A 16,065-nucleotide genomic window follows, 5' to 3' on the forward strand; every position below is an offset into this window, starting at 1 on the left:
CGCCCGTTATTGCATTTTAATGCAATGTCGCGGCGACCAAAAAACCGTAATTTTGGCGTTTTGATTTTTTTTCTCGCTACGCCATTTAGCGGTCAGGTTAATCCTTTGTTTTTATTGATAGATCGGGCGATTCTGAACGCGGCGATACCAAATATGTGTAGGTTTGATTTTTTTTTTTTTATAGTTTTATTTTGATTGGGGCGAAAGGGGGGTGATTTGAAGTTTTATAGATTTTTTATTTTTTTTTATATTTTTAACCACTTTTTTTTTTTTTAATTTTGGCATGCTTCAATAGCCTCCATAGGAGGCTAGAAGCATGCACAACTCGATCGGCTCTGCTACATAGAGGTGACATACAGATCACCTCTATGTAGCAGAAAGGCAGGTGTACTTTGAGCGCCGACCACTGGGTAGCGCTCAAAGCAATCGGCCATCAACAACCATAGAGATCTCAAGGAGACCTCTGGTTGTTATGGCGATGCACTGCTGACCCCCGATCATGTGACGGGGGTCAGCAGTGCGAGCACCTCCGGCCGCGCGTCCGGGAGCGCTAGTTAAATGCCGCTGTCAGCGCTTGACGGCGGCATTTAACTAGTTAATGGGCGTGGGCGGATCGCGATTCCGCTCGCGCTCATTGCGCGCACATGTCAGCTGTACAAAACAGCTGACATGTCGCGGCTTTAAGGTGGGCTCGCCGGTGCCGGAGCCCACCTTAAAGCAGGGGATCTGCCAGCTGACGTACTATTCCGTCAGCTGGCAGAAAGGGGTTAAGCAATTCAAATTAATAAATGAAAAGTTTCACTGAATCTTTTCCAACACAAGTAAATATCAATCTGCTGAGTATCTCCTGGTTTATACTCGGCTGCTAACAGACCAGACTGCATCATGTGGTGGATCCAGGTCCCTCAGGAACAGGAGCGTAACGAGGGTGCGCCATGACGGATCCTGAGTGGGAGGGCGCCAGCCGACTCCAGCTCTTATTTCAACTGGATGTGTGTCCTCAGACGCACATTCAGATGAAATGTATTATGGCACAGAGACCAGCAGATTCCCTGCACCACAATACAGTACATACTGCATATTATACAGTATATATATATATATATATATATATATATATATATATATATATTATTTTTTTTTAAATGTGCTGAAGAAGAACAATGAATATTATTACTGGAAAGGGCCCAGTATGGGGGACATTATACCAGGAAGGAGCAATGGGGGAATATTGTTATAGAAAGGGGCCCAGGATGGGGGAAAATCAGTATACGATGCAGACCAGGATAAAGGGGAGCATTATTGTAGGAGAGACATTATTATTGGAAGGGGCCAGGACAGGGACATTATTACTGGAAGGCACCCAGGATTTGGAACCAAGGGGCCCAAGATGGGGACATTATACTAGGAAGGGGCCCAGGATGGGTGACATTGTTACAGGATGGAGGGGCATTATTACAGGAAGGGGCCCAAAATGGGAGACATTAATTCTGGAAGGGGCCAGGTTCTAGACATTATTACAGGAAGGAGACAGAACAGGGGACATTATTACATAGGGAGCGAATATGCATGTGTCATGAGTTTACTGCAACAGAGGGAGTCCAGAAGACCATGGTGCCTAATATCAAGTACTACTACACTGATTAGAAGCACTTCACCTTCATATTAAACAGTGCAGGTTTCTGCTAGCAGTGCAGGGATTAATCTGCTCAGTTGAAAGCTCCCGAACCTTTCCTGTTTTGATGGTCTCAGCTGTTCAGTGTTTTCCACTCCTCTCTGCTATATATACTCACCTCTGGCAATCAGGGATTGCCAGTGTTCATTTTATAGTGCCTGGTTCTAGAGTTGGAGGTTTTGGTTGTTTGAGGAGGCGTTTGTAGTGTTGTTCAGTAGACTGTTGTTTAGTAATTCGTCTATGTGCATATCCTCATCCTCTCCTATTTGGTTTTTCTTTCCTTTACTTCCCAGTGTTCCACTCTGTTGTTTGTAAGTGCATGTTTGTATGATTGGTATTTTCATTTATCCCTTTACGTCTTCTCTTGTTAGTCTGGTTTTGTGTATTCTTATACTCTACAACTCCTCACTTCACTGGGTGGAGGAAGGGACAGATAAGGACTGATTTAGAACCTCAGCAAGGCATGTGGCCCCCGGCATCTTCACCATCAGAAGTAATCCGGGGAGCAGGGATAGCTAGGGCATCCCTAGCTTTAGGGATAGGGAAGAGACCCTAGCCTCGGGATATGCTGCAACAGTGCAGTGACAGCATATTTTTATAGGTTCTAGAATGCTACAGGGGCCCATACATCTAACCAATATATAGATGGAGGCCAGGTCCAAAAATTGCACAGGGACCCATCAAACACTAGTTACACCACTGCTCAGGGGGCGTTATTAGGTTTAAAATGGAACTTGGGGGCCAATATTTATTTTAAGGGGGCACTCAGGTCACATTATTATTGAGTCAGTGGCGCAATACCAGTTTTGGCAACCCACGCTTTGGTAACGCACTGGCATTTTAATATTGTAACAAATGCCCTTCAAGGCTTATAAATAAAGAGATAATATGGTTGTGTTGAGTCATTCTCCCAATGGCTGTAGGAAAATAAATTTATTTAATCATGGATAACCAGACACAAAGTGATATAAATGACAGGGCTTGTTATTTCAATAAAATGCAAAAATTAATTTAAAAAATGTGATCACCCCCACCCCACTCCCTCAAAAAATGAGTATAATAATAAAAAAAAATCCTGTGATCTTTATTGTGAATTTCTCCCAGCCATAATGTCTCCTTGCACACATGCACGGCTCAGTGTCAGGATGGGTTTGTCATGTGTAGTCATAATTCATGAGTTTAACACTTAGGCTGCCAGCGGGAACTGGGCCACGCTGCAAAGCAATGCATCGCCACACCCGAACCAGCAGCGGAAGAGTAAACGGGGGGTGCTCCTTGTGAAATGTCGCTCAGCTTCAGCTCAGACCCTCCATAGATATGCAGTCACAGAGGGTTCTCCGCTCCACCTTCAGAAGAAGCGTCTCCGTCTATAAAAAAAAAAAAGAAAGAAGACCGACATCATACGTTAGTAATCACTGGTATGGATAAGCTCGAAAGGACATGAGACAATATTGCAGAATGGTCCGGACTGGGGTCAGATGTTCGAGGGCCTCATTTCCTAGACGTCTCCAAGGAAGAAAACCCTTCTCCGCTGTTATCTTCCAGACAAATGCTAACTCCACCCAGTATTTATCGCTGTATGGCGGTATTATTTGGATATAGAATTGCAGTATTGTACGTCAATCTTATGACATTATTATAGGAGCACTTTCCGAAATATTATCTGGATGCTGCATATTATTTGTCAGCAGTATTATGCCAATTCATGTCAAGTATTATGTGGACACTGAATGGAAGGAATATTTCAGTATTGTTTGGTGGTGTTTGTGGACACTGAATAGCAGTTTCATTTGGGTAGTAAAAGGCAGTATTGTGAGGGATTGATATGACAGTAATAAAAAGTCACTATATGGCAGTATTGTATAAAATTTTATGACAGTGTTATAGAGGGACTATATGGCAGTATTGTGTAGGATTTTATGACAGTGTTGTAGAGGGACTATATGGCAGTATGGTGTAGGATTTTATGACAGTGTTGTAGAGGGACTATATGGCAGTATTGTATAGGATTATATGACAGTGTTATACAGGGACTATATGGCAGTATGGTGTAGGATTTTATGACAGTGTTGTAGAGGGACTATATGGGCTCATTTCCACATGCGAGGCACACGTCCGTATCTCGCATGTGGAAACCAAGCTGTGGAGCCGGCACTTTGGAGCGGAGCTGTGCAGCTCCATGTGCTCCTATGCGGCCGCACGCTCCGCTCTGGAGTGCCGGCTCCACAGCTTGGTTTCCACATGCGAGATACGGACCTGTGCCTCGCATGTGGAAATGAGCCCTATGGCAGTATTGTATAGGATTATATGACAGTGTTATACAGGGACTATATGGCAGTATGGTATAGTATTGTATGGCAGTGTTATAGAGGGACTATATGGCAGTATTGTATAAAATTTTATGACAGTGTTATAGAGGGACTATATGGCAGTATTGTATAGGATTTTATGACAGTGTTATAGAGGGACTATATGGCAGTATTGTGTAGCATTTTATGACAGTGTTACAGAGGGACTATATGGCAGTATTGTATAGGACTTTATGACAGTGTTATAGAGGGACTATATGGCAGTATTGTATAGGATTTTATGACAGTGTTGTAGAGGGACTATATGGCAGTATTGTGTAGCATTTTATAGCCGTTATAGAGGGACTATATGGCAGTATTGTGTAGCATTTTATGACAGTGTTATAGAGGGACTATATGGCAGTATTGTGTAGCATTTTATAGCTGTTATGGAGGGACTGTATGGCAGTATTGTGTAGCATTTTATAGCTGTTATAGAGGGACTATATGGCAGTATTGTGTAGCATTTTATGACAGTGTTACAGAGGGACTATATGGCAGTATTGTGTAGGACTTTATGACAGTGTTATAGAGGGACTATATGGCAGTATTGTATAGGATTTTATGACAGTGTTGTAGAGGGACTATATGGCAGTATTGTGTAGCATTTTATAGCTGTTATGGAGGGACTGTATGGCAGTATTGTGTAGCATTTTATGACAGTGTTACAGAGGCACTATATGCAAATATGATGTAGATATTTTATGGAAGTGTTACTAAGGCATTAAATAGTGCTCTTATTTGGCTCCTGGATGGATGTACTTTGAGTTCCTTGTGTGGAAGCTTTATTAGGCACTGTGAAGCAGTATATGGCTATAAAAACTAAGGCAAAAAGTGCTGAACTTAAAGGGAATCTGTCAGTAGGTTTCTGCTGTGTAATCTAAGAGCAGCATGATGTAGGGGCAGATACCCTGATTCAGACAATGTTTTACTTAGTTTACTGGGTGCAGCAGTTGTGATACAATCACTTCTTTCTCTGCTGTAGATCTAGCAGAGCTGAGTTCTGTAGAACCCCACCCACACCACTGATTGGCAGCTTTCTCTGGCTTTCTCTGCATAACCCCGCCCACACCACTAATTGGCCGCTTTCTGTGTACACTATATATTGACAGAAAGCAGCTAATCAGCAGTGGGGGAGGGGTTGGACCAGGAGACAGGAGATACCTAGTCCTGTAGTGATAATCTTCTGCTGATAAAACACTGATTTTATTGAAATAGCAAAACACAGCCTAGTAAGTGGCACATCGTGGGAATCAGGTTGTCAGCCCCAACATCCTGGTACTCTCAGATTCAGGGCATTACTGCCCTGACTGGTGTATGGTTTCTGGTCAGCAGAGGGGGCCCGCATCGGGCCCCGTCTCTTCTGCTGACCGGGCCCCAGCGGCAGGATTTACTGAACCCTGCGACCGAGACCAGGGTTCAGTTACACTCCATTGCCGTGCGGGCCCGACCCAGGACCGGGTCCGCATGGCAATAGTTAAAGCCGCCGGCCAATAGGAGGCTGGCAGCTGACGTCAGCGCGCACGTCGCCGGCGTCTGACGTCATCGTCATTTGCTGGCGAGTGCGCGCTTTCAGCCTGGAGGGAAAATCGCTCGCCGCAGGAGCACGGCAAGGTAAGAGGAGAGGTTTTTTTTTGTTTGTTTTATTTAATAGAAAGCGGCAAGCCGGCAGGATGGAGACAAGTGTCCATCCTGCCAGGGGCAGATAGAGACGGGGCAGAATGGAGACAGGGAGCAGGGTGAAAGATATGGAGGCATGATTGGAGACACAGGGGGCAGGATTGGAGGCACTGGGCAGAATGGAGACACAGGGGGCAGAATGGAGACAAGGGGCAAGAATTGAGACACGGGGCAGAATGGAGACACAGGGAAGAATGGAGACACGGGGCAGAATGGAGACACGGGGAAGAATGGAGACACGGGGGCAGAATGGAGACACGGGGCAGAATGGAGACACGGGGAAGAATGGAGACACGGGGGCAGAATGGAGACACGGGGGAAGAATGGAGACACGGGGCAGAATGGAGACACAGGGCAGAATGGAGACACGGGGCAGAATGGAGACACGGGGCAGAATGGAGACACAGGGGAAGAATGGAGACACGGGGCAGAATGGAGACACGGGGGAAGAATGGAGACACGGGGCAAGAATGGAGACATGGGGCAGAATGGAGACACAGGGCAGAATGGAGACACGGGGGAAGCATGGAGTCATAGGGGGCATAATGGAACACAGGGGAAGAATGGAAACACGGGGGCAGAATGGAGACACAGGGGGCATAATGGAGACACGGGAAGAATGGAGACACGGGGGCAGAATGGAGACACGGGGCAGGATTGGAGACACAGGGCAGAATGGAGAGACAGGGGGCAGAATGGAGACACGGGGGAAGAATCGAGACATGGGGGAAGAATGGAGACACAGGGGGCAGGATTGGAGACACGGGGCAGAATGGAGACACGGGGCAGAATGGAGACACGGGGAAGAATGGAGACACGGGGAAGAATGGAGACACGGGGAAGAATGGAGACACGGGGAAAGAATGGAGACACGGGAAGAATGGAGACACTGGGCAAGAATGGAGACACAGGGGGCAGAATGGAGACACGGGGAAGAATGGAGACATGGGGAAGAATGGAGACACGGGGAAAGAATGGAGACACGGGAAGAATGGAGACACTGGGCAAGAATGGAGACACAGGGGGCAGAATGGAGACACGGGGCAAGAATGGAGACACAGGGGGCAAAATGGAGACATGGAGGCAAGAATAGAGACACGGACAAAATGGAGACACGGGGAAGAATGGAGACACGGGGCAGAATGGAGAAACAGGGGGCAGAATGGAGACACATGGGGCAGAATGGAGACAAGGGGAAGAATGGAGACACGGGAGAAGAATGGAGACACGGGGAAGAATGGAGACACAGGGGGCAGAATGGAGACATGGGGGCAAGAATGGAGACACAGGGGCAGAATGGAGACACGGGGCATGATTGGAGACACGGGACAGAATGAAAGATATGGGGGCAGGATTGGAGACATGGTGGTAGGATGAAAGACATGGGGGCAGGATTGGAGACACGGGGCAGGATTGGAGACACAGGGGGCATGATTGGAGACATGGTGCGGGATGGAGACAGATTGGGCAGGGTGGAGACACAGGGGGCAGAATCATGGGGCAGGATGGAGACAGATATTGCAGGTTCATGGGGCAGGATAATGAGACAGATGGGGCACGATAATGGGATAGTTGTGGCAGGATCATGGGACAGATGGGGCATGATGGGGAGATCATATAGGGCAGAATGGATACTCATGAGACACACGAGGGCCAGGATGGGAGATATTATTACCATAGAGGCTAATTAACCTAATTAAGGGATATTATTACTGCAATGATGTATTTTACTTTTTGAGTATACTGTTTTAAATGGGAGAGGCGGTCCAGTTACTGTGCAGAGCGAAACTATGTCACCTTTTTTCTTCATTTGGTGTAGTGCAGAACTTTGGAAAAAAATAAGTAATGTGTTCTGTAAGCTTTGCTCTAGCTAACTGTGTTATTTCCTGCAGAGACGAGCCCTGGCTGAAAGAAGTGACGTCCGTCTGTGCTGGATGAAAAAGAAAGACTTCACCTAGAGGCGTCACTGGTGAGCCAGTGTGTTACCTATACACTGATACTATACACTGTCCTGTGTACAATGTCACCAGTGATCACTGTATTACCTTTAGAATGACACTGCATACCTAAGCACAGATCTCCTGTGTATAATGGCACATATGGTGATATTAGTATTGTGGGGTTTTTTTTATTACTGATCAGTATTGTAGTATTCAGTCACAAAGTGGTGGTAATATGTTGTCCGGCCATGGTGTGGTAGTATTTGTTCCTTGCATGTGGTATTATTGGTCACCATGTGGTGGTAATATGTGGTCTGGTCATGGTGTGGTGGTATTTGTCCCTTGTATGTGATATTATTCGGTCACTGTGGTGGTAATATGTGGTCTGGTCATAGTGTGTTGGTATTTGTCCCTTGTATGTGATATTATTCGGTCACTGTGGTTTTAATATGTGGTCTGGACATGGTGTGGCGGTAGTTGTTCTTTGTATGTGGTATTATAGGTCACTATGTGGTGGTAATATGGTGTCTGGTCATGGTACGGTGGTATTTGTCCCTTGTGTGTGATATTATTGGTCATTTTAAAAATACACCTAAATTGTATTGCATATTTTACTAAATGTTTAATAGGTTAGAGTAGAGTAGGGCCCGGCCAAAAAAATGTCTATCTTGTCGTGGTGGCGGCTTAAAAAATCTTTTGGTCAAAACAAAGGCTGCTGGTTATATGTGTGATCTGGTGATGGAAACTGTTAATGTGTGATTGGTGAGAAGTGGAGTTTTTCCAAGAGAGAGCGGTGGGACTGTGGACAGTTTGAGGGGTGGAGGCGGGGCTGGGGTGGAGCCTGGGCAGAGTCTCAAGGGGGCCCCAAAAATTTTGCCAGTATGGGGCCCCGAAATTCCTAGTGGCAGCCCTGTGCAGATTACATTGTTAAACTTGCTGACAGATAACTTTGCATGCAGTGAGCTCCCTCCACTGGTGACTGCAGGTAAGACAGGAGAGGCATTTCTGTGCTAAGCCCTGATAGACTAGAAATCACTTCAACATAAACATTTCCGTGGTTCAGTTTTGAACTGGTAAGATAAGACGAAACACACAGGTTTCAGACCCACACATGCGATGATTAAACACATGTGGGTCAGAAACGCGTTTGTCTATCCATTTTTCCCCCCATGGGGTTGTGACATTCTGGAAGAACCGTTTTTATTGGAATTTACTAAAGATTTTTTTCACATGATTGCAATTTCCCACTGCACTGCCGGCTTTCTGAGCACCGGACTTCAGAACGGGTGAGATGACTCTTTCCTTCCTTTTATATCCAAACACACAGGTGTGCGATTTCCAACAATCTCCAATGTTTTCCAGAGTGTTCTTTTATTTTATATCCTTCACAAATATTGGGGATTCATACATAATAGCAGAATTCATAGCTGCATAATAAGTGAAAGACAATCCCATCGTCCACCCAACTCAACTATTCATTTCTATGGGCATGAGGTTGATGTGAACGGATCCGAGATGTTGGAGCACACGACTTATTTTTATTAGATAGGTGCATGGGTTTGGCTTCTTCCATTTGATACATACCCGAGAGTCCAGGTTGTACGCTGTCTTTTTGAGGTCTTGCAGAGCTCTCTGCATGAATTCAAAGGCATGGCAATCCACACAGGGGCGACCTGAAAAAACATGAATCACATGTCAATAAATTCTCAATATTTGGGATTCGTAGTTTATATAGATCCTATACCTGTGCCTTTTTTTTACCCTTTTTCACAAATAAGGTATAAAAAGTAATCTCCTTCTCCTTGCTAACAGTAAGGGCACCTTCATGCGTTCTGGTGTTTGCGATACTGGTTTCCAGTACAGGTGATTTTTACAGGCTTAGTAATGGGGTGTCTCACTTACCCATCTCCATTACTAACCCTGGGGCTTGATGATAGCTGTGATTTTTGACAAATCACAGCTGCCATCAAACCCATATATTACCCCGATTGCTACCACACCAGGGCAATTGGCATGAGCAGTGTAAAGTGCCAGAATTGGAGCATCTAATACGATGCACTAATTCTGGGGTGGCTTCGGGCTTCTATTTTTTGGCTGGGGGACCCATTCCATTAATCATGGACAGTCCCAGCCTGATAATAGAATCCCTCAGCTGTCTGCTTTATCTGTGCTGGTTTTACAATATAGGGGGAACCCCACATCGTTTGTTTTATTTAATTACTTATTTAATATGCTGACTACAACTATCATCCGCGTTGCCTGGTCTCGATGATCTCAGGGAGACAAGGCGAGGAGGATGACAGCTGTAGGGAACAGCGCTAGCTGTACTGCTTTTCCCAGCCGCCGGAGCTTTTCCTTCCGGTAGTGTCACACGGATGTCATCCATGTTTCATCAGTGCGCATTTCCTCCGTGCTGCTGGAAAAAAAGGACATATCTGCAGGTTTTCCACATGGACACACAACACATTCCATGTGAAAAACCTGACGTGTGCATGCCGCCATTGAATGCAATGTGTGCGCGTGTGTCCGTAGTTGCTGTCCTTAAAAAACGGACCACATATGGACACAAAAATGGATGTGTGAAACGGACCTCAAGCAGAAATTTGTATATTGTATGCAGACAGAGGCGTCACGAAAAAAAAGTGTTCGTATATGAGATATTAATGTCACCTCGATATGAAGTGGAATCAACCTCCGATAGGCGCAATCGAGAGGTGATTGGGCATGTGCGGCTCTCTGCATTCATTTCTATGGGGGCACTGAAAATGCCAAATGGAAGAAGTGACGTCGGTCTGTGCTGGATGAAGAAGGAAGACTTCACCTAGAGGCGTCACTGGTGAGCCAATACTGCACTACTTACTGTATAACATTAAGGAACGGGCACTTGCATAGTTGCCAACTGTTCCAAATGTTTGAGGAAAAAAGACCAAATTTTTGGAAACAATGTGTGCCTGTAGCGGTTTGAAAAGGACAACATTGCCCAAAAGTGGGTTTTCTTGACCAGTTTTGGTCATTACTGAGAGATGGACTTACCGTAATATCCCTATAATGTACAGAAGTATAGATTGATGCAGACTTCAACAACTATCACTAACTTGTATTTTTAATGCAATTTTGCAAAAAACAAAAAACAAAATTCACACAATTTTTAACGAAAATATACCCATATTTCTATACTGAATATTTGTTTCCTTATATTATTTTCGGGCAGCGGAGAGTTGTTATCCTGGGATTCATTGAAGAACTGTATTTCCTCCAAATTTTACAGACTTCTATTTTATGGCTTTTTAACTCCCATTAATTTTTTTAATCCCTACTTCATACACAAAAAGAGTCATAAATACATCCAAGTCCAAAAACATGGAGATGGGCAGTATTGTAGGGCGCAAAGGTCAAACCTAATTCATGGATAGGAAGATAAAGTAGGCTGGAGTCGGAGGGAACCCAAGGGAATTTCTGCATCAGCAATTCAATTTCCTGCGGCCATATGAGAGACCATGGCTGTTGGAGAGAGCTGAGCTTAATTATGATCAATAATAATATTACCATGTTATTTTATATTAATATTAATCTAAGCACTTAATATAGTATGCTGCCCTCCACACAGTATGATGGGTCCAGCAGCCTTCAAACCAGTATGATAGCCCAACAGCTCTCACACAATATGATGGCCTCACAGTCCCCCAAATAGTATGGTGGTCCTCACAGCCCTGTACACAATATGATGCCCCCACTCAATATGATGCTTCCACAGCAACCCCAACACAGTATGATGGCTCCTACAATCTCCACACAAAGTATGATGGCCCGACACAGTATGATGTCCCCACAACCCCTCACACAGTATGATGTCCCCACAACCCCTCACACAGTATGATGTCCCCACCACACAGTATGATGACCCCACAACCACCACACAGTATGATGTCCCCACAACCCCTCACACAGTATGATGTCCCCACAACACAGTATGATGTCCCCACCAGACAGTATGATGACCCCACAACCCCTCACACAGTATGATGTCCCCACCAGACAGTATGATGTCCCCACAACCACCCCACAGTATGATGTCCCCACCACACAGTATGATGACCCCACAACCACCACACAGTATGATGTCCCCACAACCCCTCACACAGTATGATGTCCCCACAACCCCTCACACAGTATGATGTCCCCACCACACAGTATGATGACCCCACAACCACCACACAGTATGATGTCCCCACAACCCCTCACACAGTATGATGTCCCCACAACCCCTCACACAGTATGATGTCCCCACCAGACAGTATGATGTCCCCACAACCACCCCACAGTATGATGTCCCCACCACACAGTATGATGACCCCACAACCACCACACAGTATGATGTCCCCACAACCCCTCACACAGTATGATGTCCCCACAACCCCTCACACAGTATGATGTCCCCACCACACAGTATGATGACCCCACAACCACCACACAGTATGATGTCCCCATAACCCCTCACACAGTATGATGTCCCCACAACCCCTCACACAGTATGATGTCCCCACCAGACAGTATGATGTCCCCACAACCACCCCACAGTATGATGTCCCCACAACCCCTCACACAGTATGATGTCCCCACAACCTCCACACAGTATGATGACCCTACAACCGCCACACAGTATGATGTCCCCACAACCCCTCACACAGTATGATGTCCCCACAACCCCTCACACAGTATGATGTCCCCACCAGACAGTATGATGTCCCCACAACCACCCCACAGTATGATGTCCCCACCACACAGTATGATGACCCCACAACCACCACACAGTATGATGTCCCCACAACCCCTCACACAGTATGATGTCCCCACAACCCCTCACACAGTATGATGTCCCCACCACACAGTATGATGACCCCACAACCACCACACAGTATGATGTCCCCATAACCCCTCACACAGTATGATGTCCCCACAACCCCTCACACAGTATGATGTCCCCACCAGACAGTATGATGTCCCCACAACCACCACACAGTATTATGTCCCCACAACCCCTCACACAGTATGATGTCCCCACAACCTCCACACAGTATGATGACCCTACAACCGCCACACAGTATGATGTCCCCACAACCCCTCACACAGTATGATGACCCCACAACCACCCCACAGTATGATGTCCCCTACATTCTCCACACATAGTATGAAGGCTGCCACAGTTTCACACACAGTAAGGTGGCTCCACAGCACCTCCCCACACACAGTACTTTGGCCCCACAGCATCAAATACAGTATGATAGCATAGCTCCTCACACAGTGTGATGATCACTTACAGCTCCCCACGCAGCATAATAGCTCCTCAACCCCTTACACACAATCCCCCAAAAGTACAATGTCTCCACGGACCTCTAGACAATATGATCCCTCACAGATTCCCACACAGTGTTATGACACCACAGCCCCCACACACACAGTATGCTGCCTCCACATCCTCCACAGCATAATACCCAACAGAGCCCCCACACAGTAAGATGGCCCTCACAGCACTCCATACACGTATGATGGCCCCACACAGTGTGATGTGCCTACATATTCTACACAGGACTCATTGAAGCGCAGTTAGCGAGAAACGGCTGTCGTCCGTTCATCCTGCTCTCCACACTTCTCTCCGGCTCCATGTTTTTAAAGATATGAAATGAAAGTCTTTTCACAAGAACGGTGAGTCCCACCATCTTTTACTTTTCCACAAACTACATATTCTTCCCACAAATGACAATAAATAAAAAAGTATTACTCTTATTGACTCATTTTCCTGACCAAGAAAAAAAAAAAAAAATCGGACCACACTCGAATGACATTCGACTGCGCCCGATTTTCACGGACCTTCAGAAAGGAGAAAGTGGAGAATTTTTTTCCCCCTCCATGTACGAAAAAAACGGATGATACTCAGACCAAACTCTGATCAAAATAACGTGAAATAAACAGTAATAAAATAAATGCAGGACTAAAATAATTGAAATGAACATGAAATAACCCCCGCTGGAGCACGTACTTTCTGGTGGGATGGTGGTGCCCGACAGCTCCTCTGCCAGGACGAGCCTGGAGAACGGCAGGCCTATCGTTATCATCAAAAGGAACAGGGCACAGATCCGGCTTGTTGTGTTTCTATACGACATTGTGCGTTATCTGTGTTTCTTGTCCCCCTGGAACAAAACAGAATGATTTATCTTGTTAAACACGGAGAGCAAGCGAATAAACAGAGCTGCCACCTCTGCAAAGCGTGCGATTAATAATAACTTGGCTCCATTAATAATGCATCTTGTGGCCGTTTGTAAGATCGGAGGCTGTGGCTGCAGATACATGAAAGTCTATGTTAAAATATCTAATTTTCTATGTAGGTCAGTTACGGATATTAGAAGAAAACATGGTCGGCAAATCTGGTCGCTATGTCCTGAATATAGCTGAATAGATTAACATCATAAGGGATGTGGACACCTTTTTTGTCTGAAATGCCTGTATTTTGGGAAAAAAATGCCATTGGGTTTCATAAAAATTTGAGCAAGGTTTACTTTCTATAGCCTTTGTGTTGCGCTGTCTATTCCTGGCTGCAGAATGAGTTAACTGAAAATCCATCAGTGAGCTGGTTCTGATGGGTTACTTCACAACTCTTATTTTCTGTCTGATTTATGACCATAAAGTGCAGCCCAGCTTTCAGTTAACTCATTCTGCAGCCTAGTCTGTAGCCTTTAGAAGGTCACGGTCTAGGAAAGCATTGCCACCCTACAACCATTTCCAAATGTATCTCACTCAGCCAACCAGTACCCTGTTTTGCACTGATGAAGGGGAAGAACCCCAAAACAGTTTTCTGTAGAATGAAATCTATCTCTTTTTTATATATATATATATTTATTTTTTACGTATATGAGTGATACGCTGATCATCCGCTCCTGCTGTCACTGTTACTGGCGGCAGCAGGTATCGGATGATGGGGGTAAGAGTCCCAAAAGCCCCCACCTGCTGTCATCGTTCAGACTTTAAGATAACTCTCATCATTCTCCACTGCTTGCGCCGATCGCTCGCAGAGCAGGGGAGAATAATGAGAGCCGGCTTCAGCACCAGCCGCCGGGGAACAGCGCTTACTGTAGCGCTTCTTCCCCTGCGGCCGTCCATGTGGTACTGATGCAGCACATGAGAGGCACACAGTTGCTACATGTGTGCCACATGTAGTACACACACACAGACACGGATATCTCCGGTACCGTTTTTCCGGTACTGCAAATATCAGGACGTGTGAAACTGGACTAAGGGCTGTCCCACACATCCAGATAATTCCGGTACCGGAATAAATCGGTACCGGAGTTATCCGTGTCCGTGTGCCTGGGAACTCACGGAGGCCATACGTGCGGCACACGTGTGCCGCCCGTATGGCGAGTGGGTACCACACGGAGCGTGTGGTACCCACTCTGCATCATGCTGAAGCCGCGATTCATATGTTCCCTGCAGCAGCGCTTGCTGCAGAGAAAATATGAATAATAGTGTTTAAAATAAAGATCTATGTGTCCGCCGCCCTCCCACCCCCTGTGCGCCCCCCCGCTGGTCAGAAAATACTTACCCGGGTCCCCCGTCGGCTGTCGCTCCTTCCTGGTCTGGCCGCGGCTTCTAGTGTATGCGGTCACGTGGGCCCGATCATTTACAGTCATGAATATGTGGCTCCACCTCCCATAGGGGCGGAGCCGACTATTCATGATTGTAAATGATCGGCCCCACTTGACCGCATACAGTAAGCCGCGGCCAGACCAGGAAGGAGCGACAGCCGACGGGGGACCCGGGTAAGTATTTTCTGACCAGCGGGGGGGGGCGCGCGGGGGGGCGCACAGGGGGTGGGAGGGCGGCGGACACATAGATCTTTATTTTAAACACTATTATTCATATTTTCTCTGCAGCAAACGCTGCTGCAGGGAACATATGAATCGCGGCTTCAGCACCATGTGGGGGGGACAGCGCTTACTGTAGCGCTGTCTCCTGCACGCACACGGACCCCAGACGGAGAACGTCCGTGTGAGGTCCGTGTTTTACACGGACCCATTGACTCTATTGGGTCCGTGTAATACGTGCGCTCCCACGAACACTGACATGTCTCCGTGTTTGGCACACGGAGACACGGTCCGCAAAAAATCAATGACATCTGAACAGATGCATTGATTTTTATGGGTCTACGTGTGTCAGTGTCTCCGGTACGTGAGGAAACTGTCACCTCACGTACCGGAGCCACTGACGTGTGAAACCGGCCTAAGGGAGTATTGCACTGCCTGAAAAACTCCCTACGCCTGCTGGTGCTCTCCACAAGGAGAAACCCTAACCTCCTAGAAACACCATCACTTTTGTAGTGCAGTGGGGATCATAACCATAAGAATTAGGAAAATAGTGTAGTCAGCCA

The 16,065-nt window shown here is 46.3% G+C and overlaps 1 protein-coding gene across 1 annotated transcript in view; it reads right to left on the reverse strand.

Annotated features, from left to right (window-relative positions):
* Positions 1-2,567: 2,567 nt before the first annotated feature.
* The window catches only part of LOC143791637 (NELL2-interacting cell ontogeny regulator 1-like), a 34,406-nt gene continuing 20,908 nt past the window's right edge, over positions 2,568-16,065 (reverse strand). Inside the window, exons 2-4 of the mRNA XM_077279257.1 lie at positions 13,681-13,831; positions 9,228-9,316; positions 2,568-3,042 (exon numbers count right to left, since the gene is read on the reverse strand). Of these exons, the coding sequence (XP_077135372.1) occupies positions 2,971-3,042; positions 9,228-9,316; positions 13,681-13,804 (285 nt within the window). The 5' untranslated portion in view covers positions 13,805-13,831 and the 3' untranslated portion in view covers positions 2,568-2,970. The remainder of the gene's footprint in view (positions 3,043-9,227; positions 9,317-13,680; positions 13,832-16,065) is intronic.

The sequence above is a fragment of the Ranitomeya variabilis genome, chromosome 1, assembly GCF_051348905.1.
Source record: "Ranitomeya variabilis isolate aRanVar5 chromosome 1, aRanVar5.hap1, whole genome shotgun sequence".
Taxonomy (NCBI): domain Eukaryota; kingdom Metazoa; phylum Chordata; class Amphibia; order Anura; family Dendrobatidae; genus Ranitomeya; species Ranitomeya variabilis.